The sequence below is a fragment of the Odontesthes bonariensis genome, chromosome 7 (genome assembly GCF_027942865.1).
Source record: "Odontesthes bonariensis isolate fOdoBon6 chromosome 7, fOdoBon6.hap1, whole genome shotgun sequence".
NCBI lineage: Eukaryota > Metazoa > Chordata > Actinopteri > Atheriniformes > Atherinopsidae > Odontesthes > Odontesthes bonariensis.
Window position 1 is genome coordinate 18,165,832 of NC_134512.1, and position 25,332 is coordinate 18,191,163.

Sequence of the window (25,332 nt, forward strand, 5' to 3'; positions counted from 1 at the left end):
CAGCTGGTAATGGCTTCTTCTGCAGGTGGTTTGGCCTAATCATCAGGGTAGAGATGCCAGGAGCCTGTTTTCGCTTTTCTCCTGGAGCACAGGAGAAGTGGGCACATAATACAAAACTGATTGCATTACATCATGTCTGGCACCGATGAAAAATGGAGCACAAACTGCGTGACATCCTGAGGAGGAAGATGTGAAGAGGAATCGAGGTTGAAGACGGGATGAGGGAGGTGTTGGGAGAAAACATTCAGAGGGGATTGTGTGATAACTGATCTTATTATGTTACCAATTTATTGGTCGATTATTTTCTTCATTAAATATTTTGTCAGTAAAATGCAAAATAAGGTTAAGTATCACAAAAGTTCTTGGCTCAAAACTTATTATTTTGCATTTACATAAAAAAACAATCACAGATCAAACATTTGGCAATGACATTTAACCTAGAAAGTACATTCAATTCAAATTTATTTAAAACAAAAAAACTGCGAATGTGTGACGCCAATAATCATCAATACATTTTGCAATCTAAGACTTAAGAGAATTTGGAGTGAATGTGGCAACAGGATACAGCTATTATAATATAATTCCTGTTAAAGGCAATAAATTATTTTCTTGCTATATTGTCTGGCCCCACAGGGCCATCACCCAAAAGCCATAACTCATTTCATAAAACAAAAAAACACACCTGAATTAAAGTTTAATTTACAACTTGATGTTTCTGCATCAGCGTAAATCAGCGTAAACTGCAGTGTGGCGGGGAAACCTTTTACCCGACACATAAAGTATGATGTGGCAGGTTTGGAGAGGGGAAACACTCCCTCTATTATTTGACCAGTGAGGGAATAAAAGTAGACTTACTTATTTATAATTGCCATCCACCTATTGATCAGAGTCCATTTAATTAGGCACTGTTACACTTCACACTCACCGATATGGGGATTAAGTTCTGAACACGCTTTGAGTAATCCTCTGGGCCCACAGAGCAACCTCTTACACACCACTCAATCACTGCGGCTTGGGATTTGTGGTAAATATAAGAGTGCTGCATCACTCTGCATCTCCTCAGCATAGGCCCACGTCTAAGGTCAGGACCTGCCATGCACTTTTAAATGAGCAGTTCAGAGTGTGTTGGAGAGTTCATGGTGGTAGCCGACTGTCAGAGATCTGTTTCAAATCAAGTAATCAGTGAATATCTGAAAACTGCTGGGGCAGATGCATCATCAACAGCAGGAACAGAGGAAGGAACAGCCTAACAACAGTCCGTTTCTGTGGCAACGGCTTGCTGATGCTGCTCTGTTTATTATCCGTCTCCTCCCACCTCTCATCTCTCTGCTCCTCCCGCCACAGATGACAAAAAACAAAAACAAAAAATCCCCTTTTTAATCAGCAGTTACAGAGCCTGACCCAGATTGCCTCAAGAAGGCTGCCTGGCAGCATGGTGAGGTCTACAAAGAGGAGGAAAAGGTGTCGCAAACATGTTCGGGCCAAAATACCAGCCAGGATTGAGGCAGGATACCACATGTTGCACCTTTCAGGCTATTGAGCCGCATCTCCACTGTTGCAGATGGCAATTCGACAAAATTTGTCAGACAGTCATGACCCATATCACACTGAGGTCTGACCTATTTACTGGCCTCTCTCAGACCGTTGATGGTCCAACTGAGGGTTCAAACATCCATCAAACTAGAAAAGTCGGTCTAGTAAGTCCAAAGCAGCAGCTGAGTTACTGTATTGTAGCATCTTGACTTGACAAACAGCTACATTCAAACAGGAGTTTGAAAAAATTGGGGCTCATGTGAAAGAATGACACTGTTGCTCTGCAGGTGCACAGGCTCGTACAGTAGCTGAGTGGGAAACAAATGATATATTTCTGGGAACTCTAGGAACGTTGTGGTGACACAAAAACAATTAGCATGAAAATTAAAAATCACAAATTTGTATTGTGAAGAAAAGCAGTGTCCAGTTTAACAGAACTATCCAAATTACAAGGCATGCTCTCTGGGGAAAAATACAGTGCTTGTTTAAACAAAGACAAGCACACTCTTATATACTGTATCGCTGCACCAGCGAACAGTCAATATAACAAAGATTGGCATGTGTTCAGGTGCCTGCCTCAAAATAAAAGATGAACATACACAGTACAAGATGGACATTAAAGGTGCTCTTTGGAGAAAAAAAAAAAAATGTGTCAAACATAAAAAATAAAAAAAATTCTACTTCACATATCAACATATCTGGAAAGGGCAATAACTGTGACATGATATAAAAAACGCATGTAACATATACAACCGAGGAACTTTATGGACGGCCAGATTTTACCGGAATACCACTTTCTAACACTAGATGGGACGTGAGTTACCACAGCCTCTTATTTGCCCTGGAGCCAACAGAAGAAGGGGAAGCAGATGCCGATGCTGTCCCATAATTGCAACCATCGCAAAAAAAGCTTGTGGCAAGTAAACATTACCTTTGCCACCACCCCTTCCCACAAAGAAACTGCCTTCAGCAGTAATAGCACAAAACAACAAAGAAATAGCCCAAACAAAAGAAAATAATGGTGTTCCCTTTTTTCCTCAGAGATTTCGGGAAGTGAAGGGCTGAAATCTGATGCGGAACTTCCAGCTTTTCTTCTGGTAAAACCTTGTAATGTTATTGTTGTGGGTGCAGCACATGTTGTAGCTATTACCTATCTGAAGCAGAGCTGAGCTGTTAGCTTTATGCGAATCAACAACAAGAAACAGCAACAAGTTCACAAGGACATCTCTTTGTGCAGATGTAAACTGTACAAGTGTAAAAGTAGATGTGTTATTGTGCCTGGCACACACATTGTCAACAGTAAGATCAAAATTAGCGCAGAGGCTGTCTTAATGTTAGTGGTTAGTCAGCTACCTAGTTGCTACCCACCAAACGTTCACATGGTCTGCTATGTTCCAAGTCAGATTCTGACCATGTTCATCAACAGAGGTTTCAGAGCTAAAGTCAACAAACCAGCTGGTGACATCACAAACGTTATGTTTATCTTGCACAAAAAGCATGTTTACATGCCATCTAACAGGCCACACGTACAGAACAATAGGGATGGTTGGGCCCACTGCAGCAAAACATGTGCTCGCATAATTACAATGCCACTGGAACAGCATCCCACAAAAACAACAGATTGACAAAGGAAGTGATTCACTTCAGATGACGAGACCATCTCACACTACTCCACTGCGGGACACACAGCAGAAATCACCCGTGTGGTAAGTCCACACTGATCCGATTTTAAACGAACAGGATTCAATCATTTTGCAAAGCCACCCCGTACGATAGTATATCTGCATAAAACTCTGCCATCAGCTCCTGCCGACTACATACTTTCAGTCCAGAAAAACCAAAAACCATAAAAGTGGAAGATTTGCTCAGCATGTTTTGCTTCCTCGCTGCAAAGAACTTCAAATGGACTAATTAGATTCTAGGAAGGACAGCTCTCACGTCAAATGTTTCCGCTGCTCAAATTTAAAGAGTCTCCCCATTTGGGGCAAGTTGCGAATAATTCACAATGACTTTCCATTCACCAAATGAGAGGACTGTGACAGTGCAAGTCTCCCACTGCTCAGCTTTTTATCTTTCTTTTTTTTTTTTTCTACTCTTCTGGCACGATGTGATACTCAGAGTATTTGGGGATAATTACTGATTAGCTCTCAGATGGCATGTTGTTGACCAGTTGAGCATGAGATAATCTCGCGTTCACTGCCCTCTCCATCCTCGAAGTCTGGGCTGAAAGTAACTGAGCAGAGGGTGGCTGGCCGCTGCATCTGGGCGTGCGGCTCCATGCAAACGCCTCTGGGTCACTCAGCTTGCAGAACAGCAGATTGTGGCGTCCTGTCACCATGTTGGAAAGGCAAGCCCACACAGCTCATTACATTGATGCAGAGAAGCAGTGGATGTTTGATGAGCATTTACTGCATTGCCATTTATCATCTCGAGATAAAACCAAACTAGTGTTGCTAGGCAAACGCAGCATGGAGCTTATGGCGGGGACGGAAAACCCCATTTAGAATCTAATCCTTCAAGATGACATTAACATGCTCTGAGTTTAAGTAGCTTATATAAACGCCCCACTGCAGCAACCGTTTGGAGTCAGAACATTTTAGCAGGACTGTCAACAAGACTCTTGAGGATGCCTCCGAGACCTCAGTCATTGTAATAGCTGCGATCGTTTTTTTTTTTAACAAACCCGAGGCTATATTTATCCCTGCACAGCTAAAGGCTACATAAAACGATTGCATGTAATAATGTAGAGAATTTCGGGTTATTCAGGTTTGAGAAAAAAAAAAAGAAGAAAAATCTGTAGTTAAACTGTAGTTACAGCGAGAGCTAAGGTCTGAAAAATAAAATACAAAACTGTAATTGGCAGCAAAATAAAGTGGTATAAAATACATTTTCTCCTTAAAACCCTCCCTCCACAGTGGAGGTTTGAGCTCTGACCGTGAAGTAAAAAACAAACAAAAAAAGGACATCTGTGGTCACAGACATGTCACACATGTTTGCTACAGTCAAACAGTTTAAATCTGTGAGCTGTTTCATACTTCGATGTTGTGCTACTGTGGCTGCTGTCTGTCACTGGTGAGTGAGCTCTAATCATAACTAGTCATCATTTTTCGCTGTAAAATATCATAAGACAATGTTTGTAATACAGAAGGTTAATACGCGTTCATCAGAGAGAAGAGATGGGTTGTCATCAGAAATGATTGTGTACAATTTAAGACGATTACAGCTGGATTGTTAGAGGTTGTTTTGAAGAACAACAGCTCAACCTTTAGAATATAAACAGGATGATTTTTAGTTCTAGCTTGCAGATATTTTTGCTCTTCGAGTGACTTTGTAATTCCTGGTTAAAAATGTCACAAAAACTATGCGACTGTGAATCTGAAAAAGCATTCGCAGTCTGCACAGAAAGTCTTCTGACTTCACGAAGGATCTGTTGAGTTTTCCATTGACGTCACCAGAGGGTTAAAGCTGGACTTTGGCTTGGCATGTATGAGAGTGAGGGGCCGTCCGCGCCAAGAACATTAACTGCAACGATAACAGAAACAATGACGATGTGAGCGTTCACAGCGCCGAGATGCAACGCTCTGTAAACAGTGACACCGAGGACAGACTGTGCCTCTCAGCTGTGCCAATGCCCCAAAATGGATTTTGATTAAATGCTGTACTGCAGTACCTTGCACTGAGAAAGACGGAGAGAAACTCACACAGTTCTACAAGCACAATAGGACAATAGGCCATTCTGTTCCAAAAGCCATCTTGTCTTGAGAATAAATCTTATTCATACTTTGGTACGTGTCACCATCAGTTTGATGACATCGGGAAAGAGCAAACTTCAGTGACTCCATCACCGCCGCGGGCTGCTTGGCAGCGTCACAGGTAATTTGACGCTTTTCTTTTGTGTAGTATTTTGGCCTAAAATCGTATCCATTTAGAGTTCAATCTCCGGTCGCGCATAAAAGCGGATGATTTCAGAGGAAAAGGGTTTCCTTTGTGATCAATTTACACACTTAAAGGAGGTAGTGAGAAAAAAACAAAACAAAGCAACATTAAAGCAGTTTGGCTTTTATCTGCTGTTACGATAAAGAACATAAATGACAAGAAGCGAACGGTGAGAAGCACAACATTCTTTGTACTTGAAATGCATGAATTAGGGGCACATTTCCAAAAATGTCCATTTTTCTTTTAGTGTTATGAAGTACGAGAGAAAACGGCAAAAACCCTAGTTTGAATATCCAGAAGCAAAAAAATACTGAGTGTTCACTGTACACCTGTCAGTCAGTGAAAGTGCAGCTCAGAGGCTGGAGTCAAACTGCACAGGCGGTTTTGCATGTCAGGGCAGGATAACCGGAGAGCTGGGAATTTATCGAGAAACATAACTTACGGCTCTTTGGACAAACTGTTACGTGATATAGATGAGCCGCGAGTAACTGCCAATCAGCACAAGTTCTCACTTTTCCACCTCACACACCTCCCTGTGCGTCTGCTCTGTGGGAGGCAGCAGCGCAGTCACATATCTTCACTGTCATGAAAAGCTGTTAGTTGATATCAGTATGTGGACTGTTAAACCACTAGGCAATTAAAGTGCCCCAGGTTACAGAACTCTACCTCCCACAAGCCTCAGAGCTTGTTTGTACACATAAAATCCAAGTGAAAAATCAATCAAGTATATCTGGCGTCATCTTACACGCTGTCGCAACCTTTAAATGGTCCCTGCACACTCATTTCACGGCCACCTGCACATGGAGAGCAATGTTTTTTTCCCCCAGCGCGGAGGAAGGCTTGTTTTGATGCAAATAAGGCCATATATATATATGTAATAAGGCGTCTATGTTACCGCAAAAAGAAATTAACCTTATTTGTGTTTAACCGAAGTTTGAATCTCTACAATGAAGCAGGTGCAGTGCACTTTATGCACCGTCTATCAATGACTTCTGGGTAACACATATTGTTACTTGACAGCATTTCAGGTAATATTTCAGACTGTCGCTCGACATCCAAAAGCAGAAGACAAAGTGTGAATCAGAGCAGCTTTAATGGGAACTCAGCTGAATTTAGATGCAGAATATATGAGAGCACAGTGAGTAGGAGAGAAGCAAATGGATGCTGAGACCAGGCAGAATGCAAATACCTCATATTAAATGGTATAACACCGTCACAATTATCATCATTCTAAAGAATATTTAGATGTTTTTTTGGCCCTTATCATCCCACTCTATCTCCTATCAGGAACTGACTTCAGCACAGGGAGGTAGCTTTAGCATGGTCTCACATTCCTGCTGGTACGCTGGAAAATTGTGGCGGAGCCCTTTCAAGGCTAGTTTGTCCAAATTTATAAATAGCATTTTGACTGTTTTTCATTTGTGTCACCGTGATTCACATCACACAGAGTGGCTGTTCCCCACAGAAGGCAAGCAAACATACCCTCGCTTCATTTAACAACCAATTCATCTTGTTTTGGTAAAAGTCTTCTTTACTTTGAACATAACTTGCCCTGTAACGTCAAACATGTGTGACCAATGTAACAAATACAGTATTTAAGATTTATTTTTGCAAAAGAACAAAAAACTGTTTGAAGTTTAAAGGGGAGAAATTGAAAATAAATAAATAAATAAATAAATAAAATCTTTGAGGCTGAAGTCGAGACCAGTACGAAAAACCGACATGACACAACCTTGTCACTTTGTTTGGGGTCACCTGGTGTAGGAGCCATACATTGATTTTGAGTTGTTTTATTTTGTATTCTATTTTTTGTTTGCACATGCATGACGTCAGCAGGAGGCTGTCGCCGGTGTCTGTGGGTGGCACTTTGGGTGTGTTTTTCCTTTAAATGAGCAGGTGAGCTCAGCTGTGAGGGGATGAGCTTGGATCATGGCGGCTGGGTGAGCTTGGGGAAAAACTTTTTGTTGACCGTAAACGTAAACGTAAACGTAAACGTAACCGTAACCGTAAACGTAAGCATAATATTAACTGCACTGTCAGAGGCATCCTTGCACGGCTTGTGAAATGCATCAAAAGGAAGTAAGTGTCTGTCTTTTATGTACAAGCTCGTGAGATGGAGCAATAAACAACACCATTTGTGCAATAGTTCTGCGTGACGCGTCTTCAGTAGTAAAACCCCATGTCTTAGCCGGCCGCGGCGTTTGTATTGGTTTTTTAGTTTATACGCCGCAATATTTTGTCAACAAAAAAAAAGTTTTGTTTAAGCGCAGATTTAAGTGTAATGTCGGGATACGCTGGATGTTTGAGATCGCCTTCCCAGTTACAAACATAGACGTGAATGCGCGCTAGACTCCCATTCATTCACAATACTGCTGCTACTACACTCATTTTGTCGTCACACTCGCCTCCGTTGAAAGTTACAGTAAACATTTTGGATTAGATTTGTTGTCAATGCATGAATGTATTCCCTGCTAGGCTAAGCGGTATATTCACATAAGGTGATGTGCTGGTTTATTTGTTTGGGACTTTTGCAGTTTTTCTTTCGTGTGTCAAGCGGGTGAAGCTTTGTGCTTGGGAGTACCGCCGTAGTTCTGGTTCAGACAGTCAGTCTGGTTCGAGACTATCGGTATTTAGGTACATAAATACCCACTGCTAGTATGCACAGAAGACTAGGGTTGAGTTAGCTTAGCTCCACTGGAAAGTTAGAGGGAACGACAACGCATTGTACATTGTTCACGTGGAAACACAGGCGCTGTGTGGTCAGTAAAGCAGCTATTTTTGTGATGTGTTTTTTGGATTAATTTTGTGATTTATAAAAAAAAAAAATGGAGTCAAGTGTTGGAAATGAAACGAGTGAGAAGAGACAAACAAAACTTACACCCAAAGCTTTTGAACTTAAATTGGAAAAGCTCCAAGAAGAGCGCCAAGCTAAAGTAAGAAAGATCAAAGGTGTAATAAAAGAAATTAATTGCCTAATGCAAAGTGCTGACAATGCTGAAAGGGTAAAATCATATCTTGGAAATATGTCAAGTTTGTTCATAGAAGCAACTCATCTTCATAGTGTTGTGATTCCTATGCTCCCGCCGGAAGAACAAGAAAACCAAAACACATGGTTTCACAGTGTTGGAGAACATAAGACTGCGTTTGTGGAGGAAGCAAATAAATGGCTGTTTGATATGCAATATGTCCCAGATGCACTAGCAGAGGATGCTGTTGCACCATGTTTGGGGTCTGTTTCAAATAACAATGAAAATATGCATAACACAGTTGAAGATGACATTAGACCAAGTGACAGTGTATCTAATGTGTCCGGGAGATCAAAGAAATGCAGTACAGGGGTGAGCAAATCTTTGTCCTCTACATCGTCAGCCAGGTGGAGGGCTGAGGCTGAAACAGCTGCTCTTATGGCTCGTCAGAAGCTGCTGAGGGAGAAGCATGCTATGGAGGAACAGCAGGAACAACTGAGGAGGAAAATGGAGGAGCAGCAGGAACAACTGAGGAGGAAAATGGAGGAGCAGCAGGAACAACTGAGGAGGAAAATGGAGGAGCAGCAGGAACTCTTGAGAAGAAAGAAGGAGGAGCTGGATTTGGATATAGAGCTGGCAGCTTCCATGGCTAAGGTGAGCGTGTTAAAAGCTTCAGAAGGGTCTCGTGTGTCACGCAGGTCTGCTAGGTCGGATGGGATGAACTCTTATTTGAAGGAAAGCAAGAGAATGCAGTTAAATGTTGATGCTGCAGCGTTTGTGCCTGAGCTCACCACACAGCCATCGACCATGAGGGCTGAAGATCTTGTTTTGCCCTCAAGTTATGCTGCTGTGAGGCCCAAGACGCACAACAAAATGGAGCTGCCCACTCTGCCCACTGCTGTGACTGCTCTGCCCACTCTGCCCACTGCTCTGCCCACTGCTGTGACTGGTCTGCCCACTGCTGTGACTGGTCTGCCCACTGCTGTGACTGCTCTGCCCACTGCTGTGACTGCTCTGCCCACTCTGCCCACTGCTAGGATTGGAGCTGGTCTGCATGCATCACCTGAAGGTGCATTACATCCATCACGTCCTCACCTTCAGCTGGACCCAGCTGCATCTGCAATGGAGAATAATTCGGAGCAGCGTTTTCTCACTGTTTTGGAGAGGCAAAATCAAATAACATCTTTATTGGTTGAACAACAGTCACTTTTCCTCTTACCTAAGCGAGATCTGCAGGTTTTTGATGGAGATCCACTGCAGTACCAAACTTTCATACGAGGATTTGAGCACAACATAGAAGGAAGGACACAGAGTCACAAGGATCGTCTGTATTACCTCGAGCAATATACTAGAGGTCAGCCCAAGGATTTGGTCAGAAGCTGCCAATATCTGCCATCTTCCCATGGATACACCAAGGCAAAGTCACTACTTCTGGAGCATTTTGGTGACCCATTCAAAGTGGCTGCCGCCTACATGGATAAAGTGCTTTTATGGCCGATCGTTAAGGCTGAGGACATCATGGCTTTACAGGCCTACAGTCTGCTGCTGCGTGAATGTTGTAACTCGATGGGAGCCACTGCAAGTGACTTGAACGTGCCTACAAATATGCAAACCATCATGAAAAAGCTGCCTTATAAGCTGCGGGATCGGTGGAGGAGTGTGGCCTGTGATATTCAGGAGAAGTTCCATCATCGAGCCACATTTCCTGACATTGTGAATTTTGTGGAGAGGCAAGTCAAAATTGCAAGTGACCCGATTTTTGGAAACATACAAGATACACCTGGGACTGGAAGAAAAGACACAAGACTGGCAAAACCTCAGGCTAGCTTAACTGCTAGAGGCAGTAGTTTTGCCACGACTGTAGCACCTGAGAAGAAATTTGATCCTGGAAACAATAAGGAGAGCTCACATGGTAAAGTGTGCCCGTTTTGTGGAGCTGGACATGGTTTGGATATTTGCCTTCTCTTGGACAAAAGGACACAAAATGAGAAGATGTCTTTTTTGAAGGAAAATAAGATGTGTTTTGGGTGTCTGTGCATTGGGCACATGAGTAAAGATTGCAGAAAACGTTTGTTGTGTAGAGTATGCAATCTTAAGCACCCCACATTGTTGCATATCCACTCCAACGCAAAACAAAAGAGCTCAACTCAAGCTAATGATGGATCGGAAGTGGCCAGAGAAGGTGTAGTGGTTTCTGTGCAGTCCAGTGGCTTGACTGGGGCCGGTAAACAGGACTGTGCTCTCTCTATTCTGCCTGTCCAGGTGAAGTCCAAAAGGGGACAGGAGACTGTCATCACATATGCATTCTTGGATCCGGGGAGTACTGCCTCATTTTGCACAGAGCGATTAATGAACCGGCTGAATCTGACTGGTAAGAAGCTGGGAATACTCCTCAGAACTATGGGACAAGAAAAGGTGGTGGACAGCTACATGTTGACTGATCTGGAAGTGGCTGGGTTGGATTCTGACACCTTTTGTGGCTTACCCGAGATGTTCACACAAAGGAGCATGCCTGTAAATCGAGGGAACATACCACACTCAAAAGACCTCCAAAGATGGCCACACCTGAGACATATAAGAATCCCAGAGATTGACGCAGATGTAGACCTTCTGATCGGCACTAATGTACCTCAAGCTCTGGAACCGTGGGAGGTGATTCGTGCAGTGGATGGAGGCCCCTATGCTACTAAGACCATCCTGGGTTGGTCTGTGACTGGCCCGCTTCGAGGAGACTGCCAGATCAGTGAACAATGTTTTCAGCCAGATATCACAGTCAATAGAATTTCTGTGGCGAGGCTTGATGAGCTTTGGGAGAAGCAGCTGAAAGTGGATTTCCCCGAGAGCCTGCAGAATGAGCAGTCTGGTCTGTCAAGGGAAGATCAGCGCTTCATGGAGTTCGTCTTGGAGTCTGCCAAGCTCACTGACGGTCATTACAGCATTGGTTTGCCATTAAGACAAAGATGCCTCAAATTGCCAAACAATAAGACAGTTGCAGTACAGCGTGCATTGGGCCTTAAAAGACGTTTAAATAAAGATCCATCCTTTTTCTCTGACTACACCACATTTATGTCGGGAATGCTGGCTAATGGCTTTGGGGAGAGAGTTCCAACTGAGCAGTTGGACCGTTGTGACGGAAGGTTGTGGTACATACCGCACCATGGGGTGTATCACCCGGCAAAGAAAAAACTGCGGGTGGTTTTTGACTGCGGTGCCACATTTCAAGGGACATCTTTGAACTCTCAACTTCTGCAAGGACCAGACCTCACAAGTTTGCTGGTGGGAGTCCTTGCGAGATTCCGCAAAGAACCTGTGGCGCTCATGGCAGATGTTGAGGCCATGTTTCATCAGGTCAGGGTGCCAGCTGAAGACGCTGACTTATTGAGGTTTTTGTGGTGGCCTGAAGGAGATTGCAGTCAGGAGCTGGTGGAGTACAGAATGGTGGCACATCTGTTCGGTGCTACTTCCTCCCCTAGTTGTGCCTGTTTTGCCCTGAGGAAGTGTGCTGAGGACAATAAAAAGTGTTTCAGTTCTGTGGCTATTAACACCGTACTGCACCATTTTTATGTTGACGATTGTTTGGTGTCTGTTGGCTCTGAAGGGGAAGCTGTGTCTTTATGTGGAGAGTTGACTGCCTTGTGCGCTGAAGGTGGATTTAAGCTCACTAAATGGATCAGTAACCGACGCACAGTTCTTGCTGCTATCCCTCAGGAGGAGCGAGCTACCGAGCCACGGCTCTTATGGCTCGTCAGAGCAGAAGTGAAAGCTACCGACCCACCGGACCCACCGCCGAGGCAGACAAGTCGGCGGCAGAGAAACGGTGGCAGCTGATCCAGGAGTCCAAGTTTCTGGGAGGCGACATGGAGCACACTCACTGGTGAAAGGTCTGGACTTCGCTCTGCTGCAGAAGGTTATCGTGGTGCTGGTGGACGATATGGCACCTCGCAGTGCTTGGATTACAGGAAGAATTGTGAATGCTGTTCCGGATAAAAATGGACTGGTTCGAAGTGTACGGATTAAAACTAAAACAAGCTGTTTGGACAGGCCGATAACCAAAGTCTGCCTTCTGCAGGAAGCAGAAGAGCAGTGAAGACCTTTTTGGATTATTTGGACATTCAGTCATAAACCTCTTTTTTTGAACTTTTGGCTTTTCTTTTTACTTTGACTTGACTTGTATGTTCACTCTGCATTTTGGTGTCTCCTACAAGGTTGTGGTGGTGGTGGTGAATTATTACCTTGCAATAATTTGGGGCCGGAATGTAGGAGCCATACATTGATTTTGAGTTGTTTTATTTTGTATTCTATTTTTTGTTTGCACATGCATGACGTCAGCAGGAGGCTGTCGCCGGTGTCTGTGGGTGGCACTTTGGGTGTGTTTTTCCTTTAAATGAGCAGGTGAGCTCAGCTGTGAGGGGATGAGCTTGGATCATGGCGGCTGGGTGAGCTTGGGGAAAAACTTTTTGTTGACCGTAAACGTAAACGTAAACGTAACCGTAAACGTAAGCATAATATTAACTGCACTGTCAGAGGCATCCTTGCACGGCTTGTGAAATGCATCAAAAGGAAGTAAGTGTCTGTCTTTTATGTACAAGCTCGTGAGATGGAGCAATAAACAACACCATTTGTGCAATAGTTCTGCGTGACGTGTCTTCAGTAGTAAAACCCCATGTCTTAGCCGGCCGCGGCGTTTGTATTGGTTTTTTAGTTTATACGCCGCAATACCTGGGTTTGAAAATATCTCATCCATTAATTAGTTCAGATATGCAGCGTAAAGTTACATCACAGACTGAGCTCTGAGGGGAATTATCCAGTCTCCCCATCCATTTAAAGTTCACGTCACGCTACATTCTGTGCACCTTAAAAGTGGACCATCAGAACTGCTTTGAAAAGCAAATCCTCATCAGTAGTTATATGGTTAAGCTAACTAAAAAAAAAAAAAAGACTTTGTCCAAAGTTTTATTTGATCCAGAATAAATCAAGTAACAAATGATAAATTGTGAGCAGTATCCTGTGAGACAGCATGCAGTTTGGAGGGTTGAACTGTGCCTTCCTACGAGACTTTTGAAATGTTGCAGATATATGCTACAGCTATAAGGCAAAAAGAAGCATGTGCATGTAAAATATCTTTAGGGCTTTACGTAACAAGTCATAACCTTGATTAATAAATCAATGTCATACTTTCAGTCTTCCCCTACATGTCCTGTCCTGCAGCCACTACATACTTCACATTACAGATTGATGAGGGAATCCTGGGCTGTTTAAAAGCTTCTAAAATCTAAAGTGACAGCTGGTTGAGCTTTGGGTTCTATGATACACAACATGAGCTTTAAACCCTCATATGTGTGTCCTGCACTGTATATTTATGCAGTGGGGGTCCTGTGGGAAGAGCCAGAATTAGCAGTGCATAGTGAAAGGTCATAGAGCAGAGGGAATGGAGATCCTGTTGATGCAATCTGTCCAATTATATTTATTTCCTTTGGCCAGCAATGAGTGCCCTCATCTAGACTTGGGAAACAATCCCAAACAGCACCGTCCCATAAAGTACAGGCGGTGCGGCAGTGAAGGCCACTGCAGTTCTTCGTTTTAAGAAAAACACGCAACACTTAACGACACGGGTTCTCGAAGGAGTCGCAGCGGACTTCACTTGGGTGTGTTTTACATGTGTTGAAATGGCAGCGAGACCTGCTGCAGCACACACAAGAAGAAGCAGACAGTCTGAGCCTCCGGAGGAGGAGGTTGTTTTTCACAGGCCTGTGTGGTATGCATGCGCGTCCCGGCCCACTCAGACCAACCTAAAGGCTGGCTGGTTGGCATTCCTGCCTCGGTCTGTAATTATGGCTCTTCTCCAGGCCTCTCTGCTCTGCTCTCTCCCTGCACCACCACCCAAATCTTACAGAGTCAGGCTTCCACTTTTCACCTGGCAATTCAGCTCAGACTCTTATTCCAGGACTAAGTCATCACCGGTGTGAAAACGTTGCTTACACAACAGGGGCAGTCGGCAGCTGTGCCCCCCCCAACCCCCCCCCCCCCCCCCCCCCCCTTCTTACTTGGGACGTTTTTAACCATGTTCTGAAACTACAATTATAGGTCACAGAATAAATAGAATTAAATTATACTTTAAATGATCTCCACTGACGCTCCGTGGTGATGCATTCTGTGTGCTTCCCAGCAAGTTGATGCACACTTTCAGATGTAGCAGAGAAAGTTTCTTTGAACAAGTGTTAATATCCATGCTGTCAGCATCTGACGTGGCAGACAAATGTCAGGGCAAGGATTCTGCTCTCAGGCTCACAAAGTGTTTTCCTCTCATTTCTCTTAAGTTTCTGCAAACTTGCAAATCGACATCAAACCTCTCAAGAAACATCTCCACAGAGGGATGATGCCGTTTTCTTTAAAGTTTTGAATGAAATATGTGGCTGAAGCCGAAAAAACGACCTCCTCGAAACGTGCAGGAAAAATGTAGATATTTGGCAACATCAACATTTGCGCTTCGAAACGCAAACTGCGATCAACGCTGCAACAACGTTAATGCTGAAGTATGCTGATGAACGATCAAGATACACCAACAGCATATGAAAGAAAATCTCTCAGAATTTCCAGACAATCTGCACCATTCATGCAAGCAAGGGCACATGACATGCCAGCAGCAGGAGGATTAGGACGATCAGCTGAGCACGACTCAATACCACATTGTTCCTCGCTGCTCACCGCTTGTTTTCCGCCAGTTCTCCTAGCAGCTTATCGGAGGAGCACAGAACCAAATCTCTGCCTACGTGCGCCTGCCAAACTTCAATCTCTGACACACTACCTCCCACCATAACCAGTTTAAAAGCCACGACACAGTGGTGCGAGAATGTCAAATTCTTCCCTTGTGCTTTGTTGGGATCTTTACTGTTTCAAACAGAGCACGAGGCCCTTCTCCGTAGGAACACCTCAATCTGTAGGACAAATAAACACAATGACTGGCAACTGAGAAAATCAGCTTTGGGCCTGAGATTACAGAGCACACTGTGGCCTTTGTTCACGGGTCACATCTGTGTGTGAGTGACAACAGGCAGCCACACAACGTGCTGCTGTGTGAATGTGTCAGGAAGGGTGTGTGCCAGCCTGAACTCATCCTACAGCCAGGCTCTCATTGTCTCTGCTCCACACTGATAACAAACATCACATACTATGCAGACGCATCTCATCCACTCCATCAAAGGTTGGTGTGGCTGTCTGGGTAGCAAATTAGAGACACAGTCAAAACAAGGAAACATGATATTATATGGATTTGTGGCTGTAGTTTCTGCACAAAAAAGACACCGACTTTGTAAAAAGCGCATGGTAGGAGGATTTTGTTACCTTCACACAGCAGGCAGAGTATTAAAGTTGCCTTCTGTGTACCAAAAACAGCACAATATACACATCACAGCAAATGCGTATCCCTTAACAGCCATTGTGCATTCAGAATTCTGCACAGCATGCACTTTAAAGGCACCCTGGAGAGCCACATCAGCAGCGTCTTGCAACTGAAAAGAGCACCAAGCACAGCCGACACCCAAATCTGGGCGGCTCTTTACCACCAAAACCACTGTATTAGAGATTAAAAGCTCCTAGATGTGCTCACCTAGCAGTGCTGGGAACAGGCCTGCGCTCACAACAAAGGAATCGCACGCATCATGCATTCTCAGCTGACTAAAAGTGTACAAACATTGGGCCTGACGGCACATGTTCATCTTTCCCCAGTTTTAGTTGCCTTGGGAAATCAGTGATGCAGCAAATAGATCTTTAATTTCCGGGGTGATATTTGTGTGTTTTCTGCACACTTCTGACCTTTTCAATTTCATTCCCCCTCTTTGCCTTAATGTAATAGGTCTTTGATTAGATTGAGTGGAATGTGCCTTTCTATCATTGACAGTTTTAAAAAAATATGTCTTACCTATATAGAGTGAGGAGTCTTTTTTCTTCACATGATCATCGATATAGGAAACCCCCAGGGGCTGCACCGGTGTGGCTCCAATGCCCAGTAGGACCTGAGCTCCGATCAGCAGCAGGTACATCAGGTTGGTGTTGGCCTTGTTGGCACACAAAAAGTCCTCCCTGTCCGCTCCCCCGCTGCTGCTGTTGCTGCAAGAGTCCCGACCGTTGTTAGTCCTCCCCGTGTCCCCTATCTCGTACGGATTAGTCAGGAACTCGGGCAAAGCGGAAAGAAGAGCGCCGAGGGCCATGATGATGCCCCCGCAGCCGATCAGACGGGGACGATGCGCTTTGGCCCCAAAATAGCTGACAAACAGGATCAACGCTAGGTTGCCTATCTCAAAGCTGCTGGCTATCACTCCGACGTCAGCACTTTGGAGGTTGAATCGCCGCTCCAGGGTGGTCAGCACACTCACCTGAAAACAACAGGAGACAAAGGCATCAAAGCAGGGTCATGGGGTGGAATCGAACTACAAGGTGACTTAGAAATATAAAGACAAGGATATAGAAGCTTATTTTCCATCGACATCAGACTGAAAAAGTAATACTTATTTAATTATTTTATAAATGCTCTTGGTCAAATCATGAGTGTTTTCATCATGACCTGTCACAATGTTTCAAAGTGTGTCTTTCCACTGCAGCAGCATGAATAGCGAGCTGTTCACACTGGAAAAAATGCCCCTCCAAAAATAAGTAAAAAAACAACAAATACAAGACGTTTTTGCTTGAAATAAGCAAAAAAATCTGCCAGTGGAACTAGTGAAAATCGGCTTGTCAAGATTTCTTGAAATAAAATGTGATATTTAGGACTTTTGAGTTAAAAGTGATCTTGAAATTAGCTTAAAAACCTCTTCAAATGAAAACAAAAGCTTGTTTCATGTGAAATATGACTCAAAACAAGATGTTTTCAAGACTTTTTCACGTAATAAGATATTCCAGACGTATTGTATTAAAACAGGTCCCTATATCTTGCTGAAATGGTACTTGTTGGGCAATTGTGTCTTATATCAAGTGTAATGAGATACTCAATGAGACAAATATACTTGGTAAGATTTAGATTTTTTCCAGTGCAGATGTTCCACACTGTGGCCCCTCCCTGCCCACAGGCCTCTGTTTCTGATTAGGCGGGCAAAGCAACATTTACCATCGCTCATCACAAGCTTCTCCCTTTCACCAGCTGTCACCAGCAACCGAGTTTAGAGCTTGCCAGTAGCTTCGAGCTGAAGCAAATGCAGCAGAAAGGTTGTTTAGGCCGCTCTGTTTGCAGAAGAGTTCAACTGAAGTTATTCAGAGGTCAGTAATGAAAAACTGCCAAGCCACATTCATTTTCAGGATTACAGACAACTAGATAACATCTGAAGTTAGACACTTGCAGGCTATGCTCAAAGCAAAGACTTTATCAAATCATGATGAATTTGTTGTAAAAAGAGGCAAGAATATGCTTTGCTTGTTATGTGGGAACAGCCTCTCTGTGTGATGTGAGTCGCAGTGACACAAATAAAAACTATTTATAAATTTGGACGAACTAGCCTTGAAAGGGCACCACAATTTTCCATGTTCCAAGTAACTCTGTGAAAGAGTTGAGATTGGGCTCTAAAGCAAAGGATATGACCAACATAAACACGCATTTCTGTAAGGAAGCCAACCCTCGGCTTTGCCGTTGGAGCAGTTTGTCATCTAATTCTAAATTACAGCCATCTAATTTAACGCAGCTGATTTGGATTTGTAAGTCTTTTTTTTTTCGTTCTTTCTTTTTAACACAGATATGATCATTGTGTCTAAACTAGGCTGAGAAAATGAAATGTGGAACTTCTGGCCCGCATGCAATGATATGAAATGAAATTGAGGTGGTACATTTGTATAAATATCTTGGTATCTTGCTTGATGACACGCTGACATTCAAAGCCCACATTGAAAACCTTGTAAAGAAACTTAAACTAAAACTAGGTTTTTTATTTAGAAATAAATTCTGCTTTTCCTTTGATGTTAAGAAGCGCCTTGTCTCTGCAACTTTTGTATCCATTTTAGACTATGCAGACCTCCTGTATATGAACGCTTCAGTTCAATGCCTGAGTAAGATTGACTCTGTCTATCATGCTGCCCTGAGGTTCATCACTAACTGTAGGGCTCTAACCCATCACTGTGAACTACATGCCAGAGTACAATGGCCTGCACTGGCTACCAGGAGACTCACTCACTGGTACACTTTTATATACAAGGCAATACTCGGACTACTGCCACCCTACATCTGCAGCCTTATCACAGTAAGGAACATTGGCTCTTATGGTCTGCGTTCCAATGACCATTTGCTACTCTCTGTTCCCCGTTTTCGTACAGAACGGGGAAAAAGGGCCTTTGCTTTTTCTGCTCCTACCTCATGGAACAATTTACCAAAGTATTTGAAATTAACGGAACTGATTCCTTTGAGCGATTTTAATTCCAGGATGAGAACACTTGAGACCGAGTCCCTTGTCTGTAATTGTTTTAATTGATTTGTTATTGTTTTACCTGATTTGTTATTTTAATGCAACGGAAATTTTAATTTTGTAACTTGTGCTGCCACTTGGCCAGGACGCCCTTGTAAAAGAGATTTTTAATCTCAACGGGTCTATTTTCCTGGTAAAATAAAGGTTAAATAAAAAATAAAAAATATGAAAAGTGTAAAATGTGTAGACATGGCTCGTTGAATGACCTATGATGTGGCACGCTGCGATTTAAAACCAGCTTTGTTGTCGTCACTGCCTAACGATTTAAAAATGCAGAATCACTTCCAATAGGTGATTACATGTAAGACTTAATGAACAACAGGTGACTAGACCAAAATTGTCCATAAACACAACCAATGTCCATCGAATTTGCTCTGTGGTGTGTTTAAATAAGTCGTCTTCTGTGACTTTTAGAAGTGAAGTGACAGCAGGTTCTTCCCTGCAGCTGCCCTGAACACAACTGCAGTGACTCCCTCAATTCAGATCAAAGTGCCGGGAAGATGATTGCTGGAAGCGCTTTGTGCGGGAGTGTTTAAGTGAAGTTCAGTGAATGGAAAACTCTGGAATGAGTCATGACTCTTTTTCTGGCCCCTGGATGGCTTTTCCTTTTCACAAATGCCGACATATCGGACAGGCAGCATTTACGTTTGGCCGGCTCCGCCCACATCTGGGATCCGATCACACAGCGCCTCATTCTGCTTAGAAAGAAGAAGCCAATCAAATCCTGTGCTCTTATGAAAAGCCTGAGTGATTGTGTGTGTGTGTGTGTGTGTGTGAGTGAAACTTAAAGCTTCTGAGGGAAAAACCCTCTGAATGAGAGGGTTCAACATGATCAAGCCCTCATCTCAGGCTTAAACCGGCAGCTTTCCAGGAGGAGTCAAACCAGCATCAACCATATGGGGAAAAACTAAGTGGAATGCACACTGGTCTGTGGTCACAGCCTCATTTAGCCTGGAATACAACTCAAGACTGTGGAAATGTGTTTCATCTGTTGCACAGCAACAAAACAAACTGCCATGCTGAGTGGCAGCCAGTCACCAAACAGAGGAGCAAGTCTTATCTGAGGACAAGGAATCCCAGCCTCCAGAAACATTTTTTCAGGACGAACTGACAGGGGCTGCCTTATGATATCAGCACACAGAAAAAAGTAGCTGCTCGCTGCTGACATTCAGTGCAGTACATTAAGGTTTAGGATTGACGGGGAAGTGCTGAAATGGCGCTATTTGTAACGTCTGAGCGGCTGTTTATAACTCCGGCTTCAGCTATTTAGAATAATTTCCACTCCGTTTCATGAGGTGTAACTTTGTGAAGGTTAACTGAGGGTTAGCTAACAGCCCTTTAACTGCGCTACCATTCAAAAGCAGCTAAAATATCAGTCTCAAGCACGCAGTTAATTCTCTACCTTTATTTAATCAATTCACAGAAATGATCTAATTGATAGAAGCGCAGTGCGAAAACTCGTTTCCTTTAAGCTTATGCATCTGCAGCACAGCAAAGCAAATTAGGGGAGAAGGGCTTGTGTCACACACCCCAATTCTGATGACCCATCCAAACAAAACCACTTCACACTTTGGTTTTTATAAACATTTACCGCTTTCTGAAGGGCGCCTGACGTCCAGCACTCTGTTAATGGCTACACCTCTGCACAAAAAGGCCCAAGGCCGACACCAGCAATAAATTACCTGGGCGTTACAGCTTTGATTTATGTCTCCATTAACCTGAACCTAAACACTGGACCCTTTGGGAACACAGCAGAAAAACGATCTCGTTGAGCGACTAAAATCGCAAAAAAAAATGATCTGACAAAATTCTGTGCTAGGATCGAGGACAACTATTAGTAGCTGGATTCTGAAAGGACATTGAGCAGTTTTGGATTCCTCGCCGACACCCAGCTGATTCAGTCCGAGCTCAGTCTGACAGGCTTGTACAGACATTACATTTAAGGTTTCGCAGCTTTGTTGCTCAAGCTTTCAAGTTTGGCTGTTGTCAGAATTGTAACTATTACCAACTAATCATACAATCTCTGCACCTGTACCTGCGCATAAGTTACAGAAAGGTAAATAAAGTATATATTGCTAAGCAGCGAGTTATAATTAAATGTTTCGAATGAAGACGTCATTCTTATCAGTTACAATTTGCAATAACATGGAGGCAAACTGCCACAACATGCGGGTCATCGATTTCTTTAAAAAGACAGAACAAATCTGACAAAAACTGGTTGCAGGAGCTCTGAATTGTCCCACTTTTTTTTTGGTCTTTTTTGTTTACCCAGAGTGAACAGCCCTGCCAGTGTGTGAGATGAGGCGGGGTTATGTGAGCACTGTTGTCGTGTGTGACAACTCGCTGTCTGAGGTAGGGAGTGGTACATGGATTTAAAAAACCCCAAAAAACGAAATATTGTGACAACACTACCGGTGGTTTTAAGTTAAATGAAGTAAGACAGATAAAGTGCTGTTTGACTGTGCATAAATCGTCAATCGTTCCACTGACAGAATGTCATCTGAAGCCATTTTATTTAGATTAATCAGTTTAGAAATTTACCAAGATGATACAACTTGCTTGATCTCTTTGCAATTTCTCACTTCTACCTTTTTTCCTATGGAGAATTGCAGAGCTTAAGCCTCAGTGGTAGAGGCCGACTGATATATTGGCTGGCCAATATCACCCCAACGATATCTGTGGTGGTTTTTATGTTCTCATATGTCAAAAGTTTTGCTTCTTTTTATTTTTTTATTATTTGCTTACAGAACACGATGCACACAGCTGCTTGAGATGTAATGTGGAAAATCACTGGAAATCATGACACATTTTTCCGAGCCGAGTTGCTCAGACTTTCCTCGCAGCTTTGTCTGCAGCTCATTTGGCAGAGTGTGCGCCATAGCTGAGCGGACGGGAGTACAGAGTCAAGATGTGTCTTCATAAGAGTTTGAGAACTTTGTTTATAAAATACATGGCTGTAAAGTTATTCAACAAAGATCCTTTCATTTCCCTCTAATCACTCATTCTATAACTATGTATACTGAACAGATAACTGAAAATAATAACATAGAGCCATAGAGCAAAAGTAAAACTTGCCAAAAATACAGCTTCAACCAGACTCTAGCTACTGGAAGACCTGACTTCTGATGTCTCCATTTCTGAAATGTCCATTAGATTACCATGAGACAAGTGCTTCTTGATTCTGATGTAAATTGTATATCACACAGAGCCACTGATTCTCTCCTTTGATTTAAACAACAGTCAAATCATCAAAGTAAATTCTTTAGAGCTGACCAAACCCTTAGAAAAGACAGGAAACACCGATACATCTGCACTCTGTTGTGGGGGTTTCACTGTTCAGTTGCAGCCCAGACACTAAATCAGGACACAGAGCATGTTGCTAGTTGTCTTGTACAGTAAGCAGCTCACGGAAAGCAAGGTAACCATGATAATTTAAGTTTTCTCCCTCAGCTGCAAGCAAACACTCGTATCTGTAAGGGCTATCACCCAGTCACAGATACCATGGTTGCCAGTTTGTCAGACTGACACTGAGCTAGGTACGTGGTGACCTGCCTGTGTAAAGAAAACTTAATGGAAATGAGCTCTGCTGCCCAGACAAATGGGGGAGCAACAAAAAGCCACATATATTTATCTAACTAAATGACTCCAAACCTCACCTTCCGCTCCAGGTTTATCTTTGAACAGGTGTCCAAGACTAATGTGCCATAAAAAAACAGCTGCAGAGCCTGAAATAAACAATAAAGAGGAGGGTCCTCTTTTTAATTTTTTATTTTCAGTGACTCATAGTGGTACCACCGTGCTCCCTGAGCAGCAGGATGAAGGTCTACTTACAAGGAAGATAAGATGTTCCACTCCAAATATGGCGATGGCATTTAGGGTTTAGTCTATTAATTGGAAGCGAGCCAGGAATTACTGCCATTCCTGGAGAATAAACATTGCTAATGTCAAAACTGAATGTCCGCAGAGGTTGACTGGGGCTCTGAAGCTCATCCCAGATGCTTTTAGGAATATCATGGAGCACTTTAGGGATTTTTACTCCACAAAAAAATCCGTATAAATAGAGCGTGCATGCTTTCACACATTCCTGTTTGGACATTTTCATTCCAATGGCATCATGAAAACGCATTTCACAACAAGACCTCACAATGATGTGTTAGTGCGAGTGACTCTGAAAGTGAAAGAGTGAGCAGAAACTAGGGAGTAGGCAACAGGAAGAATTAGTGGAGGATTCTTGACCTTGAAAGACGTGTTGGGTCAAATCAGCCAATTACGCCCTCCTCTTAATCTAATAAGATTACTGTCATTACTGTGAACCACAGCTTCACAGCCGCTCTTTACTGTTACTGCGTGGCTGGAAATGTTTGAGTTAAGGCACATTAAAGACAAATAAAAGAACCATTTCAAACAAACAAACACCTCTCCTATAGGCTGTACTTTACTAAGAATGACGCAGGTTTCCGTGTCCTCCGATTGCTCTGTAGTTTTCAGAGCTGCAGGCACCACATAGCAAAGCCCAGACCCACTTAACCCCACTCAGAATGCTGCAGCCCCAGTCAACAGTAACAGTGAGTCCTGTGTGAGCTCTGGCTGTGCAGCACTTACCAGGTATGCTCCGACGGTGCCCTGTGCCAGCATGAGAGCGCATTCCGATATCAGGAATATCTTGATATTTGAGAAGCATGAGGGGTTTTTGCGGAGGCCGTCTCCCTCCAGCATGTCCCCGCCGCTCCTGTCCGACTCCCGGTGCTTCTTCACCTGCATCCTCCCTCGTTCCCTTCACAGCTCTGCGAGAAACCCGAAACACACAGGGGAATGACCGCAGGAAGACACTGGCAAGGAAAGTGTTTCGCCTTTCCCCGGTGTGGCTACATTCGCTGTGCTCCTTGGCGAGGTTTCTCCTGATTCACCAAACTGTCCGTCTTTCATCTGACAAGCTACGAAACGCACAACCAAACTCCGCGGGGTTCTGCCTCTCGTATGCGTCTAAACATTGGCCCCTTGTCGACGACGAGCAGGAACATGTGAACTCCCTGAAGGCACGAGTGAACCACCGGCGCGCACATTTCTGTCAAAACGCATGTTTTCCACCGCGGGCGGGTTGGGGGGGTTTTCGCAGAAGGTGAAGGTTGTGCTCAGCAGCTTTTTTCTAACTCCGGCAGCTCCGGACTGTCACGGTCCTTCTCATACAACAACCGCTCTGTGTGCGCGCTCCCACTTCCCTGAGCTGCTCTCCTCCTCCGTGGCACATGCAAGGCTCTAGAGGCGCTGTGCAGCAGCATCACAACTCTTGCTCGGTTTCACTTGGAAAAACCAACACTCCAGGGGCCCGTTGCACAAAAGTAGGATAAGGGATTAAGCGGGGATATGTTGGCTATCCTGGATCAACTTATCCGTGATCCAGTTGCACAAAAGTGGGATAGAGGGAAGTGGGATATGTTCAGACCTAAGTTACCATGGAGATTTATTCTGTGAAGCTAGCCTGCTCCAGAGCAGGCTAAGTTCCAGGATCTATTTAATCTCATTCCTTATCTCAGTCAGTGGTCGCCACAATTGGAAACTAATATTTATTCCACTGCCTAGAACATATTGTTAAAACATTTAACTATACCCACTATCATTATTGAAACATTTGTGATCATTAATTGAAATCATTTTAGATAACTGATGATTTTAGATGACCACTAGATAATTTAGTTTCCCACAGACTACACATAAAGTACATCACCATATAAATATAAATACACATTAGAGAGTACCATGATGTTCCTTTATGGAACAAGGATGAATCAAAGCAAGTAAACCATCAGCTCCTTTCAAAACTGAAGTCACACAGTGCTCTACAAGACAAAAAGCACAGAATCAAAGCATGCAGTTTGAGACTAACTGTTTGTAAAAATGGGCTATACAAATAAAATTGCCTTGCCTATACAGCACAAAAACCTAACAAAAATTACTCTGCCATTGCAGGCCCAACTTAAATCAACATGCATATTAATTAAAATAATTTAACACATATTGGTCTCTGACCAGCCGACCACAGTCGTCATCCGGGAAGATGGCAGGAATGTCCCAGTCTATGAGAGCTGGCACTCTGGGGGCCCTCTCCTTTCTCAGGCAGGCCACATTCTGGAGGACAGCACAGGCCACAATGATATCACATGCCCTGTCTGGGCTGACTCTCAGGTGGTTCAGACACTGAAAGCGTGCCTTCAGTAGGCCAAATGTCATTTCTATCCGGGCCCTTGTTCTGGCATGGGCATGGTTGTTTGCCAGTTGTGCTTCCAGGGGGTCTGCAAATGGAGTGAGCAGAAAAGGCTGGCAGGCATACCCTCTGTCACCCAGCAATACACCCAGGAATTCACCTGTGAACACAAAATGTTACCATCACAACCTCATAAGTAGTGACATTCTTAACACAGCCATGATTTTAAAAGTGGTTGTCAATAGAGGTTCTG

At 43.6% G+C, this 25,332-nt stretch overlaps 1 protein-coding gene across 2 annotated transcripts in view; it reads right to left on the bottom strand.

Moving 5' to 3' along the window:
- slco3a1a (solute carrier organic anion transporter family member 3A1a) overlaps window positions 1–24,123 on the bottom strand; it is a 41,446-nt gene extending 17,323 nt beyond the window's left edge. The window contains exons 1-2 of one of the 2 annotated variants that reach the window (XM_075469823.1): window positions 23,480–24,123; window positions 16,354–16,807 (exon numbers count right to left, since the gene is read on the bottom strand). In XM_075469823.1, coding sequence (XP_075325938.1) covers window positions 16,354–16,807; window positions 23,480–23,638 — 613 coding nt within the window. In that variant the 5' untranslated portion in view covers window positions 23,639–24,123. The remainder of the gene's footprint in view (window positions 1–16,353; window positions 16,808–23,479) is intronic. The other variant, XM_075469822.1, reaches the window with a different exon arrangement.
- Window positions 24,124–25,332: the final 1,209 nt, after the last annotated feature.